Here is a 17,345-nt window from a genome sequence, read left to right on the forward strand (position 1 = left end):
AAATCAGCACTCGTGTAATACTGCTCTCCCTGCTCGTGTGATATCGTATGATATAAATATGAGACAAAAACACACAGGTGCATTTTTGCACCAATATCTTGAGTTTTAGGGCATAACTGCATTTATGGAGTTGTTGCCCTGCATCATATTTGTCAACAGTCAACTATATGAAATGTAAGATGACATAGATGTCTGGGGGCGGGGCCACTGCGTTAAAATATTTTAATCGCGTTATTTCTTTTAGAACTAATTAAGTTAACGCGTTAAACTGACAGTCCTAGTTTCTATGTAAGTACTGGTACTTCTGAATGGGTTGAGGCTGGGATTTAGCGCATTTGAAGTGATAGTACTTGATGAACATATACTACTGTATGTGTGGAGAGCATTCACTTAGTGTCGTTATCTCATTTTTGACCAAGATGGCTTTTAGAGGCTTTTGCATTGGAACTCTTCATATGCAAGCTTGAACTACCATCTATGTTTGTGTTAGAACTGAAAAACAAGTACATGGTGCACCCGGGAACTGGGACGTATGCCAATGCTTGAGCAGACAGAGAGAGAGATATATGTAGTTGTGATTTCTGTGTTCTTGGCCACTTCTCATCTGACACTTGCATAGTAAGCAACATTAATAAAAGACACTTCATATCCACCCCAGACTCCCTGTATCTTCATTCATGATCCAACACCCCTGCAAAGATAAATGCTTCACCATATATCCCACTCTACACTTTAAGAGGGCTATGGGACACAAGCCGAACAGAGCCCACCTCTTGTCTCATATCTTCATGATTTCTCCCAACAGTCAGAAAAGTTAAAGTGAATTTTAAACAGTGAATTATAAAGTGAACCATAATTAGCACAACATGGCCATGATTTAACCCTTGTGTGACCTTGTGTGATTTTTGTCTTTTTCAAACTTTTTACTATTTTCCACTTGATAGGGCCATTGGTGCAATGCAGAAAATATGAACTTTTCCCCCCAAAACCTCTCCAAACAAGTGAGATCTTTACATAAAAATACTCATAATTTACTCATATTAATAATGGGGGTGTGCCCGAAGCATGAAGCACAAAAGCATGGTTAGCCACTTGCTAGCGGTAGCCTGTTACATAACAGTACGTAAAATTTTATTTACCACATAAACAGAGTAAGGAGAGATGACAGATAGGACGATGGCAAATGATTTGCAGATCCTGAGCACCACTGACAAACATCTAATCTTGTAAAATGTGTGGTAAGTACTGCGGCTCCCTGATGCCCACAATTTATATACAGTATAATTACCCAATGATATAATTGCGAGAGAAAGTATTGAAATATAATTTCAATACTTTCGGCGGGTTGCGGGAGGAGGGGTGGGGGGAGGAATCACGATGCCAGCTCAACATCGTGATGTCTGTCAGCCATCGGCGATGGATGATGGCATCGTCTATCGCGCCAACCCTAGTGTCATCATTATAAAATGGTGAGATCCTGGAAAACCTATAGCTTTAGCAAAGCAGCATGTCCTGTCACTCTGCGAGGATTATCTCGTGCTATCTTACATTGTGCTTTGGCTCATTTGAATCAAGACCACCTGCTCTAAATAAATATATGCAATCTACTATGGTTTTCATATGTTTAGTTACAAGCTAAAACGTGGCGCAAAAGCCAAACATATACTATTTACATGTGCTTCGACAGCACTTGGTTTAGTCTCTAAATGAAGCAGTTTATTGTATTCTATCAGTTTAAAGTGTTAACCACCTGAAAATTAATGAATTTTTCATTCAACAATGATGCTGCTTAAAAAAAAGGTGAAAGTGGAGAAAAATATTAATATAGTATTTTCATTGAAGTTTTTTGACACAGACATTTTTGTCCTTAAGGACCTATGTGTAACTTTTTAAAATTCATGTACAAGGGTTAACTAAAATTAATAAGACAAATTCTACACTGGTCCAAAGTGTTTTTTTTCCTCCCAGTAAAGGTTGTGCAAATGAGACGGTGAGTATTTGGAAAAAGAAACAAGAGATTCCTTATTTAGTGGAATAACTCATGGAATACTGTTAAATTTGCGAAAATCTGAGTGACCAGCCCTCAGACCAGAACACAAAGCTGCATATGGCTTAATTAAATTTTATGTCCTCAGAAATCTCTCCCATTCAGCAAGAATTCAAATGTTTCCATGGTCGTAATATAACAATTGGCATTTTGTAAACAAAACACTGTACTTTATTTGTGCCCGAATATCCATATTTGTTTTGCCGTACCCCTACAGTGGGCCAATTGTCACACTGACCAGCTCAGCCATAACTGCAATCCATTATGTTTTATGCTTGTGAACACAAACCCAGAAAATACTCATCAAACCTCTATCACGACCTCTTTCAAACTATGTTTATATTGCAATATGATGTTAACACTCACGCAGCTTTTCTGCAGTTCCTCACAGCAGGTACCAGTCTCCTTCTGCCCTCTTTTGATTTGATGTTGTACTTATTGAAGTCTAGCTCATCCAGCACCTCCTCTGACATCAGGACCATGTTTGCCAAAGTTGAACATTGTGCAAGAGAGAAATTTTTTCTTTTTGTTTTAGAGTTTAAAAATGCCTGCATTTCTTTAACAACAGAATTATCTTTCATCTCAATCAAGCAGTGTGACAGATTCATCCATCTTTCAGGGCTGACATTCGTTTTTTGACCTCGTTTGAGGTTTTGGATTATTTTCTTGATGATCTCTGGGTTGTTCTCTGTGTGTCTCAGCACATCCTTTAAGAGTCTCTGATTGAACTCCAGTGAGACGCCATGAAGAAATCGAAGGAAAAGATCCAGGTGTCCATTTTTACTGCTCAAGGCTTTATTCATTGCTCCCTTCAGAAACACATCCAGAGGAATATTCTCACACTGAGTTCTCGACTTTCCTGTCAGGAAAATTTTCAGAACCTCACTGTTCTTGTGTAAATAGCAGTAAAACACATACAGTGCTGCAAAAAACTCCTGAAAGCTCAGATGTACAAAACTGTAAACCTTCCTGTGATAAATCACAGATTCCTCTCTAAAGATCTCAGTGCAAATCCCAGAATACACTGAGGCGTCATTGACGTCTATGCCGCTCTCTCTCAGGTCCTCCTCATAAAACATCACATTGCCCTTCATCAGCTGATTGAAAGCCAGTTCAGCAAGTTTCACAATCACTTCTCTGTTGGACTGCAGGAGTTTCTCTGGATCTCTCTCTTCATACTTCTGGTTCTTCATATTTGTTTGAATGAGCAGGAAGTAGATGTACATTTCAGTCAGAGTTTGAGGGATTTCTGCACTGAGATCTTGTTTCAGGAGGTTTTGAAGCACAGTGGATGAGATCCAGCAGAAGACGGTTTCATGAGGTTTGACATCAACAGACCCACTGATGAAATCTCAGTCACATCAGAAACTTTCTGACTGTCTGAAAACATCAGTGAAATTCTGCTTTCATCCAGACCATCAAAGATGAACACAACTTTACATTCATCATACATATTTGAGTCCAGATCTTGAAGTTCAGGATGAAAGTCAAACAGAAGTCTGTGAAGACTGTACTGATGATCTTTAATCAAGTTCAGCTCTCGAAATGTAAGCACAAACATGAAATCTACATCCTGATTGGCTTTTCCCTCGGCCCAGTCCAGAATGAACTTCTGCACAGAGACGGTTTTTCCGATTCCAGCGATGCCTTTAGTAAGAACAGTCTTGATCTGCCCAGTCCAGAATGAACTTCTGCACAGAGACGGTTTTTCCAATTCCAGCGATGCCTTTAGTAAGAACCGTCTTTATTTTGTCTTTCTTCTCTCTTCTGTTCTCCTCATATCCTGGTTCAGGTAAAGGATTAAAGATGTCATTGCAGTTGATTGGAGTGTCTTGGAGTGTCTTGTAACTTTTCTCCATCTGCAGCACCTCATGTTCTTCATTCACTCCTTCACTCTCTCCCTCTATGATGTACAGCTGTGTGTAAATCCTGTTCAGGAGGGTTTGATTCTCTTGTAGTTTGACTCCCTCAAATAAGCTCTCGTACTTGTTCATCATGATAATTTTGTGCTGGTCTTTGACTCTTTGCAGATCATCCTGTGGGTGAGAATCACGCTGCAGGGATGCTTCTGAATCATAATGATTGATGTGGTTCTGATAGTAAGAAGATGTGAAGGTCTGACAGGATGCATATCTGATCTGGTTAGTTCTCCCACCACTGAAAACACATTACGATGAACAGAGAGACAAAAACAAACAGAAAAGAGCTTTATCAAAACTTCAATATTTACATTATCAATATTTAAATGCCCCTAATATTAAATAATCTTATTTGAAATGTATTGCTGTAATAAACAAAAAAAATTACATTTCTCTCTTGTTATTTCTGTGTACATTATTTGCTCTTGTGTTGAAAGTCTCACTCTACATGAATATACTCACACAGAATCAAAAGGCTCTGCTTCATCACTGAGATCAGGGGGCTGCAGTGGAGAAGCTGCTCTCTTTCTCTTCCTGCTGATGGTACTGAGAAAAAGAGAGAAATATTGTTTTTTTTTACAAACTATTGGTCTGCTCCAATAAATAAACAAACACTGTAAGAAATTATAGTCTGCCTTGACCAAACTTCCACTCCAATTAAACTATTCTCCTTTCTCTACAAAGAGCTTAATTATCATAGAGATAATTCTTTATGTAAATTTCACTTTTTCTTACAATGGGTGTGAACAGTTCTTGTTAACTTATGGTTGAAAACTAGGAAAAACATGAAAATTTGTCTTTCAGATGGGATCAACTACTTTCTCCTGCATGTGCTGTCAGTCCAGATGCTCTGTGATGCTGTTACGAGCTGAGTTCACTGGTGATCTTCTAATAAAGGCACATTTGAAACTCTCAAAATGATGTGACATGGTGGAAGAAGGCAACTTCCAGACTTGTATCCACTGAAGATGCAAATTTAGCTATTTGGGAGCATTTTAGCTATCTTAAAATGATTTAGGTGTGGTTGAGGACGGGTATCCAATATGCAAATCATGCAGATGAAAAGTGACAGCTAATGCGAACACATCTAAAATGTTACAGCACCTGTGGGATCACCATCCAAAGATTCAGGCCCAGATGAAGGTAATAGTGTTACAAACATAGTAAATATTACTTAACTTCACTAAACATTATTTGCTGTACGCTTCCCCATCCAATAATAACAATAAGCTTTGTGCTTTGTTATTTTAATATAAACAAGGTCTCCGCTTTAAAGTTCTGTAAATTTTGTGACAAATTTCAAACAATAATTGCAATTTATATAAATCTGCAGATCGCTATAGACTCATTTCTGTTCAAGCAGAAACACAGAGAACACCTGAACCAATCATCTCCCCTGCTTTTGTGCTGTGCTACTAGCACAAAATAAACATGAATGAACATCAGAAGGTATGTTGAATAATGCAACTGACTGAAATGTATTGTGCATAATGTTATCATGTTTCAACCGTGGAAAGACGTGGATAGAAACAGCTTGTGGAACAACATGTGACGTAACGCTTTCACTCAGTGTCTATAAACTCATTACTTCACTAGAGAAAGCACAAAAAAGGTATTTTGATGAATGCTGGTCACCAAACAGTTAATGGTAGCTATTGACATTGAATATCTTAACTGCATATCCCAATTAATGCTGCAATAAAGGGCTTGTTTACTCCTGGTCACTTCATGTGTTTTTACTGATCTGAAAGCTATCTGGATTGTTAAATCCATTCCACTTGGCAACATAAATGTTTCTCCGCAAAACAAATTTAAATACAATCTTGAATTCCCAAGCTATATGCAAATTTAACAGCATTCACGTCAAATAAAGCAAAAGATATGCACCACATTTTATTCATCATCAGCTAATTTCAAGATCAATGACTGCAACAGGAGATATACTTTAGTACTGATAAGATAATTGAGTCTCACTACTTAACTGACTTTCAGTTTCATTTGCGGCAGTTTGTCTGTCGGCTTGCTGAAGAGATACTCAGCTACTCATCTGTGGCGATGCATGTAGCATTAGCGCTGTCATATATGGCTATGACATGTCATATAGCCAATAACACACTCTCACACATTTATTTATTTATTTTTTACATTTTGGGAGGTGTAAAATTTGCATATGTGGTTTCAACAACAAGATGCATTTACACTTGTCCAGTTTCATCTGGAATGCGCCCCAGACCTCCTGAAGTGGTTTGAGTGATCAGACTTAAATCCATCACGAAAGTGTTTTGTAGGACATTTAAACCCAGTCTTTTCACGATCGGATAGCTACCTGATCAGAGAAAATGCATGAAGTGACCATTTGTTTAAACAGGACCAAAATTGTGATATGTCTGTGGATTTTTAAAATTGTTTAATTGAAGGTAAATCTACAGATAATCGCAGATATCATATTATATCAGACAATAATAATTTAGTCAAAATTTCACATTGTGACATTCCTAATATTTATTACTTATTACCTAATATTATTACTTATAACCTAATATTTATATATTATTAACATAATATTAGTATTACAATTTTTGCAAATTATTATTATTATTATCATTATTATTTATTTTATTTTTCAGTGATCATGCAGGTGTGTAAGGAGTTTTTTTATTATTAAAATATTAAAAGAGAAGAACCTCAGTGAGCGCAGTGTTTAATAGAATTCACATCCAATGTCATGATACTCACACAGGGTCAAAGATAGATGCTGTAGATGCTGCTCTCTGACGGTCAAAATCACTGAGATTAGGGGGCAGACCCATGGATCTGTTGCTCTTCATTGACACACAGCTGAATCCTGGAGATGCTGCTCTCAGAGGGTCAAAATCACTCAGATAAGGGGGCAGACCCACGGATCTGTTGCTCTTCATTGACACACAGCTGAATCCTGGAGATGCTGCTCTCTGAGTGTCAACAGTGAGCCTCATATTCTCTCCTCATACACACTCATTTTACATGCTGTTCTTCTGTTTCTCTTCTTCCTAGATAAGAAACTTGACTTCAGGCCTGTATGTGGAAACAGAGAAATGAAGCTTTAAGCATAAGTACTGCTAGAAAGGCTCTAATGCCACATCATTCATTCATATTAATAGGTCTGGCCAATCACTGCTTGACACCTGGTATATAAGCACTGAACTCACTGCTTCATTTTTGCAGTCGTTGACAAATGACCTTCCTTTCACAATTCACACTATTTGATTAATATTATGCATTGAACTAATCACACAGAAAACATTTGTGGTTGTTTGATCGTCCTCCTACTATGATTCAAAAGTGTTAATAATTTTATCAACGGAAAATGTGAAACACTAGCAGGCCTTTTAAGATCATGTCAGCTATCATTCTGAATGTTCATTGAGCTGTCGCGTCAACTCTACTGGCGTCTCAATCACCAGTTTACATGGCAAGTTCTTTTAGCAAATGCAGAGCCATATCTTACGATTCAAATCTCGAAAGCATCCCACTTCCTCACGTTTGTTGTTCCTCCATCTTTGTCTGAATGCTCACGTAAACTTTTATCAAAGACTTTCCTGGCCTGCTATCTAAAACATAGTTGCCAATCTCTTTTAGCATTCCATCTTCATCACTACATCAGCCTACACAATGATAAGTATTTATATTGTTTTATGCACTTGTGGTGGTTGGGTGTAGATTTTTTTTGTCTTTGCAAGGCTATTCACACATGTGTTTAAGACAAAGTGCTTGGTTATACGAAGTGAGCACTTGTTGTGTGATTGTTCATGTATGAGGTTAATCTAGCATACTAGCGCTGCATGATTTAACCTAAATTGAGCCTGCTTTGCACATTGGCTCGGTGCAATTTTTAAATAATAAAAGTTATAATTAAATAATTGTTTGCTCTGTTTATTTTGTGAAGTACTGTACTGAGATCAGAGTGCATTGATCGGTTCGCATAATGCTGCACAATCCATCTTTGCAAGCTCAGTTGTCACCTTTAACATGCATCTAATAGAAACACGACCTCAATATATGTTTCTAATTTAATGAGGAGTGTTTACAAACCTGTTTTCCAACAAAAGAGAATATTTAATTATATGTTTTTACTCTGACTCATTTGCATCCAGTGTTTAAAACAGCTCCCTTTAGTTATCTGATGTGGCTTCATATCATGAGGATTAATTATTATAGGCTTATATAATATTTTACACTGATAAAGACTGTCATTTGCATTATACTTTCTTGTGAAATTATCCAATGTCCAGCACACCATTAAACTATCTGTTGTCTAATCATATGTTTGTCTTTGTTACTTTAGTCATTTTGTTCTATTTGTGTTTATTCTAATACAACAATCCCTAGATGCCTTATCCGGGAATTGGTAAGTTTTACGACTTTTGAGTCTCTCTTTTTGTGTAGCCCATTTCTGCAAAGAGGTCCTCGCCATCCATTGCTGCACGAGTGTCCTCAGAATAAGAGTATGAAAGAAAACAGACAAGTGTTCTCGCTAATGCTCTCAACATTAAAGTTACATTAAATATTGAAGTTAACGTGCAAATCCTTAAGATTTCCAGCTAGAGAAATACACTGTGTTTGATATTCTCTTGATGTGTAAAATTATTGAATTTTTCATCATAGATTTGATCATAATATTACATTGTTCTTCAGCCACGGCTCATTAGGGCAGAGTCCCACCAAAATATTCATACAAATCATAGACTTGTTTAAACCATATGAATATAAATTGCAAACGTGTCCTTATGCAACAAATATTTTCTATTTTAAGTCATAAAGTGAGCAGAACATATTTATACTTAACGTAGCCTATGACTTCAGCAGGCTTGTATCATCATACAGTGCCTAGCACTCTCTAGCTATACAGCGTCCCCACAAGTGTCCAGTGTAGATCAGTGTTTAAATAAATAAATAAAATGGAATATCAGAATGCTCTAATTTTGAGCCATTTGTCAGATTTTAAAACTACTTTGCTTATTTTTCATGAATACTGTATGCAAACCTTGCTCCAGACCAACACAATATCAATCAGCTTCAGCTATTCTTCAGATAGGTAAATAACTAATTGGTGTGTCTGTTCCCTTTCAAACGTTCACTTCACGTTGCGTATGGGGTCAACTCCTGTTTACCCTGGTACTGAAAGCCTGATTTGTTAACGTTTGTGTAGCTGCACAAACCAATGGCGCTTTAGCCTGCCAGAATGGGCAGAGCCGACTCTATATAAGTCAGCTCAGAGCGCCATTTCATCAGAATCTTCAACGACGAGACCATCTCTTTGCTGACTCTGCGATCAAGAAGCCGAAAAAGGAAGAAGCTCAGCCTGCAGCTCGCCGCCAGAGAAGAGCCCCAGCAGGGGAAGAAGCGAGAAGACTTCCTCTGCGGCTATCCAGCGCTTCAGAAGGGCAAATTTCTGTGCAAATTTCCTAGAGACATTGTTGCAAATGTCGCCCCGCGAGTGGGTCTCTTGCATGCAGAAGGGCGCAGTGAGTGTGTCGCCTGTCTGTGCAGCGCCCACGCAGAGACTGCGTGCTCACTGAGACAGAATGCTCTCACTGAGAGCATGAGTCTCGCTCTTCACCGCTCGCGGACTGCAGCCCCGCTCTTCTGTTTCTCCTCTCTCAGCAAGCTTGGAGAAAGGAACTGTGGAGTCACAGAGCTGAGCAACTGGGTTTAAGTGATCCCATGCCGGCACAGGTCTCACATGTTCAATCTCCCAGTAGCACTTTGATCCGCCAGTGTGATTACACACAAGGATCAGTGCCCCCTCATTACTTTGAGCGGCTCAATCCTTAGGTGGATCGGAGTAGAATGCTGTCACCAATGTCTCTGTAAGCGTTGACAGCTTCACATTAGGCTGCACTCACTGAGACAGACTGCTTTTACTGCGAAAGCATCAGTCTGTTCCTGCTTAGCTTGTGGATCACTTTCTTCAATGAAAGCCACCCCGCCCCTCCCGCTCTCTCGTTTCTCTTCTCTCAGTGAGCTCGGAGAAAGAAAGTTTGAGTCACGGAGCTGAGCATCCGGGTTTGAGTGATCCCACATCGGCACAGGTCTCACATGCTCACTCTTTCAGCAGAACTTTGATCTGCCTGTGTGTTTACACGTAAGGATCAGTGCCCCTCGTTACATCGAGCGGCTCAATCCTTCTAGGCAAATCGGAGTAGAATGCTGTCACCAATCTTTCTGCATCACTGACAGCTTCGCACTAGGCTGCGCTCACTGAGACAGACTGTTTTCACAGCGAAAGCATCAGTCTGTTCCTGCTTCGCTCGCGGCTCGCTTTCTTCATTGAAGAAAGGTCCCGCGTGCTTCACTCTCCCCACAGCACTTTGATTTGCCATGATGTTTTACACGTGAAGATCAGCACCCCTCAATTGCTTAGAGCGGTTTGATCTTTTTTAGGCGGATCAGAGGAGAATGCTCTCACCAATGATTCCATATAGTTGACAGCTTCAGATTCTAGTGTGCCGCATGCCTGGGCCACGCCCACACTGAGACTGCTCTCACTGAGATAGATTGCTCTCACTACGAGAGCTTGTGTCTCTCGCTGCTTCGCTTGCGGTTCGCCTTCAATGAAGACACCGCACCCCCCACTGATTATTATCATTGACCGCATCAGATTTGAATGCGTATGGGTCATGCCCACACTGAAGCTGTGCTCATGGGCGCAGGTTGCTCCCACGGCGAACTCACGCTCGCTCTCCATTCTCCGAGAGCTTTTCTCCCCAGGAAGGCCAGTTCCCCGCCCCCGTGTGGCGAACTAACGTTTAAATAATTAGAACCTCTTTCCATCCGGTCAAGGGTTGGAAAGCCATCCCTGTTGTGTCAGGTTGGTTTCTAAAAACCATAGAACGAGGTTACTCACTCCAATTTGCTTTCAGGCCACCTCGCTTCAGAGGTATTATTCAAACTTCGGTACAGGACAATGAAGCTCACGTTTTTGGTATGAAGTGCTAACATTGCTTGCAAAAGGTGCCATAGAAACGGTCCCTTTAGCGAACAGCCAGTCAGGTTTCTACAGCCACTACTTCCTTGTTCCCAAGAAAAATGGCAGGCTCAGACCAATTCTCGATCTCAGACATCTGAATCGCTCTCTCATGCGATGGCCGTTCAGAACTTTGAAACAGATTCTCATGCAAATATGCCCCGAGGACTGGTTTTCTGTCTGTGGATCTGAAAGATGCATACTTTCACATCCTATCACAGACCGTTCTTGAGATCGCACTTTACGAAGTGCAGGGACACAGCTCTTTCCCCTCTGAGACAGAAGGGAATCCGCATCATTTACCTTGATGACTGGCTGGTGCTAGCCAGATCAGAACGGGAACTTATCGCTCACAGGTCATTGTTGCTCAACCATCTGGAGCGTCTTGGGCTGAGAATCAATTCAGCCAAGAGTTTTCTGACTCCCAGACAGCGAGTGTGCTTCTGGAAACAATTATAGACTCAGTTCAAATGTGAGCCTGGATTACGCCGGAACGCTCCCTGAACATTCAGCGAGTGGTGGCATCGTTCAAGTTAGGGACTACACGTCCCCTCAGGGTGTTTCAGAGGTTGCTCGGCCTCATGGCGGCCACTTCCTCATCGTTTCCCCTGGGCCTGCTACACATGCAGTCCCTCCAATACTGGCTCAGAACTCATGTTCCGTCCCACGCTTGGCACCTGGGCCGGTGTTATATAAGGGTAACACATCGCTGCGTCAAAAGCTGTGGCCCCTTGGACAATGCCTTGCTAGTTTTTACCAGGCGTACAGTTGGAAATTACATCCAGGAGGAAGGTGGTCACGACAGACGCCTCCAGCTTGGGCTGGGGTGCTCTGTACGAAGGCAATCCAATGCCTACACATCAACTGCCTCGAAATGATGGCTGTTTGTCTGGCCCTAAGAACCTTCCTGCCAGCCTTAAAGGGGCACCACATCCTGGTCCGTTCGGACAACATGACTGTGGTAGCCTATATCAATCGCCAAGGGGGCCTCAGGTCATGTCCCCTCTACAGGATGACTCGGCGTCTCCTGCATTGGGCACAGAGCAAACTCCTTTCACTACAAGCGGTTCATGTGCCGAACAAACTGAACCAAAGAGCGGACATGCTTTCCAGCGACAATGTAGCCCCAGGAGAATGGAGACTACATCCCCAGTCGGTTCAGATGATTTGGCCAGTCTTCGGCAAGGCAGAGGTGGACCTCTTCGTCTCCGAAGACAACTGTCATTGCGCAATCTATTTTTCAATGCAGCGGGATGCTCCGGCCCATGATTGGCCCAACACTGTATGCACTGTCTGGATGCATTCCCTCCGATCGCTTTGCTCCCTTTGGTTATCTGGCGAGTCAGGGAAATGAAATGTTCACTCTCCTTGTGGCCCTACTCTGGAGGAACCAAGTTTGGTTCCCGGAGATGATTCAGCTGCTGTCAGCAGCCTTGTGGCCAATACCACTGATGAGAGACCGCAAGCGCAGGGCAAAATTTGGCATCCCCAGCCAGAGCTGTGGAGTTGTGGTACAATAGACTAAGTATTGATAGTTGTGTAAATAGTGTCATACTAACAGCTGTCTAATTTTTGGTTGATTGTAATCCATTACATACCTTTCTATCAAAGTTATCTAACATTATCAAGCTGAATTTGTTCTGACACAGTTTAACTCTGAGTTCTTGTTATATTTTATTACCATTTTCTAAACTATAGTGAATAAACTGTGATAATGTGAGAAATGTTGAAGGTGTCTGAATAAATTTTGGTTTGACTGTATCTATTTGATAAATGAAGTTAACAAACTAACATTATACATACTCTTATAAGTTTCTGTACCCAATATTTTAAAAATGTACAAATGCAATAAAAATATTGGTATCGGTACTCGGTATCGACAAGTACCAAAAATAAAAGTATCGGTATCGGGCGAGTACTGGAAAAAGTGGTATCGGTGCATCCCTAATTCATAGGCTATATGGTTGCAATAATAGCCTATTTTAGTTCAAAAAATGTAAGTGCCATTGTTTAAAAAAATATTATTGACTGACGTTTCATAGACGTTCAGTTGTTGCTTTCAAATTTCTTGCCATTTGTATGTATGTAATTTCACAGTATTTTCACCTCCTAAACTACTACACTACGTGTGCAGTCACAATTTTATAATGGTACAATTTACTCAGGATGATGACTTTTGTTTTTTTGTATGACATTAAAATTATTTTTAGAATAACTGTACATTAATAGGTTAAGCAAAACAAATGTGATTATTTCTGAGAACTTTTTAACTGCAGGCAGACATTATGTTTTTGTATGAGATATGCGTTGGAGATATGCGAGCAAAAAATTATAGTTTAAAAAATGGATAATAGAAAGTGCAAAGGCGGCGCTGAAAAGGCCAGTAAAAAACAAAAACAAAGCTGTAGAACAATATAATGAATTACAAGTCTGTAGAGAACAGTGCGCCATTGCAGACTTATATACTGAAGTTTTAATTACATTATTGTAATAGCTAGTCAGTCGTGAACTAAAGTGGGCCGCTCTAAGTCATGAAACTCCAGGGCTGAAAAATACTCCCACTCCGGCCCTGCGCGAGTATGATACAAACGGAGAATATAACGTGGATTTCCACGAATGTCATACGAATGTCTATTATAAAACTCAAGTTAACCACAGTGTTGAACTTTAGGTGTGTTTGATTAGAATTAGGTAGACCGACATAGAAAATATGAGAGTTGGAAGCACAACAGGCCTGAGGATGGGAACTGTCCTAACCGCGCTGCTCTTCTCGTCTCTATCAGGAGAATAACGAACATCTTTAACGTGTTTGAGTTCGACAAACGGTCTGTTTAGACGCAAAAGGTCCTTATTGATATCACTGCTGTGAACCGTTTTAACGAACTTACCGTAACATGTGAAGACATCGTTGATCTCGACTCATCTGAAATGGCGTCGATCTAGTCTTTGGATCGCATTCGGTTTCACTTTGACTTCCGCGAAATGCAGCCGCAGCAAATCAAGTGTCGGAACGTGATGAGGTTGGAATCCAGGCTACGTGCTGTGCTAGCTGTGTACTTGCTACAGCAGGCGTAAATAAAGAAAAATGTACAAAAAACAAACAATACAAATCACAGTATTTATTCACCTCAAAAGCAAAAATCTAAATAAATCACTTTTCTAACTGACAGATAAATTGACGTGTGAATTAGAGCAATGTGAGACACCTGATGTTTGTGATGTATTCATGCAATAAAATGTGAATTTAAACTGTGAAATTACATTTACAAAAAAATTAATAAAAATTAAAGTCCTATTTTACTCATGGCTTTTTGAAATGTAGGACATTGTGATTTGGAACACAATAATCTTGTGTTTCAGATGATGAAGACCGTGGGTTCAATAATTTGCCTAATAATTCCAGCAGAATGATCTCACTTAATTATCCTAATATCCAAGATGTCTGAAATGTACACATGGCATCACTGAATAACACCCTCATGAATTACATTCAGTAGGCCTTTTAAAAAATAAAAAAAAAACACTAGTAACAACATGATTTTCAGTGCTAGGGTTTTTCTAAGCAATAGAGTGGTTACTAGGCACTGAGATGGTTACTTGATTAATCTATATTTTTAATAGAGGGTGAAGTTAACAAGTCTGGATGGCAGAAAAGTTTAGAATAAAATATATGACACAGCCTATTTCAACACTGTTTGGACTGTATTTATGCATGGCTTCATTCATTCGTACGTTCAACCGTTTGTTTACTTGTTTGTACCTCTTTTGTAGGCTCTGACATCTGCTCTGTTCATCCTGTCATAAAACTGCAAGGAGTCAGGTTGTAAAGGAGGAAAGATGTATGTAAAACCTTCTGTTAAGATATTGTTTAATTCTGCCTTTATTTATTTTCAATGTAAGCCTGGTATCCAAGATGTGGATTTTCATCAACATATTTTCTAATGTACCAACAGGATATCCTCACTGCCAACTTTTCTTCAACAACGAAATCCAGAGCAGCCTAAAGAAAAAACAAAAAGAAGTTTGTTACTGAGTTACAGGAAACAGCAGAACATGAAGAACTGAGGAAGCTGAAGAGTGATTTCACCTTTACCCCTGTGTGATTCAGGAACCTCTGTAGAGATCAACTCCACCTGCTGATCCTGACTGACTGTATTTCAGCACTGCACTGCTCACTGCTCCTGATTCTCACGACAAGGGAAATTTACTTATTATTATTAATAGGATTGTTGTTGTTATTGGCATAAAATCACATGAAATTTAGTCTCATAACCCATAGGGCTGCCTACCTAGTGGTCACCGCGATGTGAATCATCTGTGTATTGATGGTCAGAATGCTGTCTAAATAGGCAGCTCACTGGGTTTTGAGACACAACATCAGAATGAAATATATTTGCTCTTACCGCCGCAGTCAAGAGTAACTGTGAAACGCTGATTCTGTCTATCGTGTATCACACATGTATTCGAGAAGTTAGTGCATCCACAACATTTGTATCTGCTGCTGAGTCGCTGACTGTTTTTATATCCTTGAGTGAACCGATAGATGCAGTTTTGAGACAATATGTAGCGCGCCATGATGTGACGTCACCACACAGTGCGGAGCAATAACAGCAGAGGGCGCTGTAATAATATTTATTCATCTGTCACATCTGACCAGCACCAGTGAACTACAGCCTTAGATCCTCACATGACCCTATTTAAATATTACATATGAATTTTGAATACACTAGTAAATAAAATAATAAACTAAGATGAACGTATGCTTTATTGTGCCATCCCAAAGAGGCACAAAATCACTTTCACGGACTTTTAAATTAAATGTTCCCTCCTGGTGGAATGACCTGCCCAACTCAATCCGAGCAGCTGAGTCCTTAGCCATCTTCAGGAATCGGCTAAAAACACATCTCTTCCATCTTTATTTGACCCTCTAACTCTTATCACTCTCTATTCTAATTCTATTAAAAAAATTAAAAAAAAACTTGTCCCTTTTAGACTTGCACTCTATTCATTTACTAGCTGCTTGTTTTCTTAAAAAAAAAAACTAACAGTAGCTTCTCTAATGTTTTTGTATTTATTTGTTTTCTTTTTATTTATTATACAATTAACAAAAGCAAAAAAGGCCTCTAACTAGCTTGCTCTATTCTTTTTCTATTCTATCTGTTTTCTTTTTATTTATTATATAATTAAAAAAAACCTTGCTACATGTACTGCATTAATCTAACCTAGACTTGTTATAGCACTTGCATATCATTACTCTTTTGTTGATTTTGATTGCTTCCATTGTCCTCATTTGTAAGTCGCTTTGGATAAAAGCGTCTGCTAAATGGCTAAATGTAGATAGATAGATAGATAGATGATAGATGATAGATAGATATTGATTTCAGGTTTATTTGTTACTTTTTTCCAAACAAGAGCAGTCACAGCAAATCCACAGTCATACTGACTTGATAATTTTCTTCTAATTTGTGCACTACAGCACAGTGAAACATCCTTTATACAATGTAGATATGTTCTAGTAAAACCCATTGTTCTTCAGTCATCAGGCGTCTCCACAGCTACTGTATTTCTGACTCCTGCTGCCATGATGGCGAAGAACAGGTTAGGAAAGAGCGATCTGACATAGAGAGCTGCTTTAGGGATGGAGCGGGCCACCAAAACCTCCTTCTTCTTGCTGCTCAGTGTCTTCAGGAGCTCAGTGTCCATCTCTTTAGGGGTCACACCAAGAGACTTGGGTTTGAAGTCTGCAGTTTCCAGCCAGTGTCCAAGCAGAATGCCCAGGACAATTTAGTGAACAAACAAATAAGATGTTATGAGCTACAAACCATGTGCAAAGGCATTATGAACATGTCAGTGTAGTTCACTCACCTGTCCACATGGATTTTTCTGTGATTTCATCCGCTGAGTTTGTACTGGGAGTTTGTATGAAGGTGTGGTTGACGGTGCTGATGGTTATCCCATATTCCTGAACCTCAGCCCGCAGACAGTCAAAGAAAGCCTGGACGGCGTGCTTGGAGGCAGCATCTGAACAATGCAGAACATCTTACACTGACAAAGATATCTAAATATTCTAGACATCTTGAGACATTTATTATTGTTGATTAGTGCTACGAACAATTTATATTCAACAACATCAAGGTAAATTAGTCACAAAAACTCACAGGAGGTGCGGAAGGGAACCGTCAGTTTCCCCTGAATGCTGTTAACCAAGTGGATGCTGCACACTGGTGGTGGTTGAGGCGAGACCCCCCCCCCCCCCCCCCCCCCCTGCATAACCAACTGCAGCCGCAAGGCGGTAACCACTGGGGTTTCTGAGAGTGTTCCCAGCCCCAGCACACACACACACACACACACACACACACACACATAGCCTGTC

General features: G+C 40.0%; 2 protein-coding genes, 1 long non-coding RNA gene and 1 pseudogene across 3 annotated transcripts in view; all 4 read right to left on the minus strand.

Annotated features, from left to right (window-relative positions):
* The window catches only part of LOC107726801 (NACHT, LRR and PYD domains-containing protein 12-like), a gene marked incomplete at its 3' end in the record, with an annotated part of 36,218 nt that extends 32,610 nt beyond the window's left edge, over positions 1-3,608 (minus strand). Inside the window, exons 1-2 of the mRNA XM_016536499.1 lie at positions 3,488-3,608; positions 2,414-3,398 (exon numbers count right to left, since the gene is read on the minus strand). Coding sequence (XP_016391985.1) covers positions 2,414-3,398; positions 3,488-3,608 — 1,106 coding nt within the window. The remainder of the gene's footprint in view (positions 1-2,413; positions 3,399-3,487) is intronic.
* On the minus strand, positions 3,367-13,989 carry LOC107726810 (uncharacterized). The gene is made up of 4 exons (XM_016536506.1): positions 13,861-13,989; positions 6,703-7,020; positions 4,429-4,512; positions 3,367-4,204 (listed from the first exon to the last, which is right to left on the minus strand). Exons 2-4 carry the CDS (start codon positions 6,939-6,941, stop codon positions 3,697-3,699), a joined length of 831 nt encoding a protein of 276 aa, XP_016391992.1. The 5' UTR covers positions 6,942-7,020; positions 13,861-13,989; the 3' UTR covers positions 3,367-3,696.
* A 124-nt stretch (positions 13,990-14,113) lies between these two features.
* On the minus strand, positions 14,114-15,568 carry LOC107726811 (uncharacterized). Its single transcript, XR_001638300.1, has 3 exons — positions 15,376-15,568; positions 15,060-15,153; positions 14,114-14,972 (listed from the first exon to the last, which is right to left on the minus strand). It is a non-coding gene; the product is annotated as an uncharacterized LOC107726811 (long non-coding RNA).
* A 936-nt stretch (positions 15,569-16,504) lies between these two features.
* Positions 16,505-17,345, minus strand: part of LOC107726802 (dehydrogenase/reductase SDR family member 7C-B-like) — a 5,916-nt pseudogene continuing 5,075 nt past the window's right edge.

Source organism: Sinocyclocheilus rhinocerous, unplaced genomic scaffold, assembly GCF_001515625.1.
Source record: "Sinocyclocheilus rhinocerous isolate Xijiao unplaced genomic scaffold, SAMN03320098_v1.1 scaffold1447, whole genome shotgun sequence".
Taxonomy (NCBI): domain Eukaryota; kingdom Metazoa; phylum Chordata; class Actinopteri; order Cypriniformes; family Cyprinidae; genus Sinocyclocheilus; species Sinocyclocheilus rhinocerous.

Excerpts from the sequence above, each read along its gene's own strand:
- LOC107726810 (XM_016536506.1), bottom strand. The coding sequence starts at position 6,941 with ATGAGGCTCACTGTTGACACTCAGAGAGCAGCATCTCCAGGATTCAGC. Across the intron at positions 4,513-6,702 it reads GCATCTATCTTTGACCCTGT|TACCATCAGCAGGAAGAGAA; the intron begins GTGAGTATCATG and ends TCTTTTTCTCAG. Across the intron at positions 4,205-4,428 it reads GCAGAGCCTTTTGATTCTGT|TGGTGGGAGAACTAACCAGA; the intron begins GTGAGTATATTC and ends ATGTGTTTTCAG.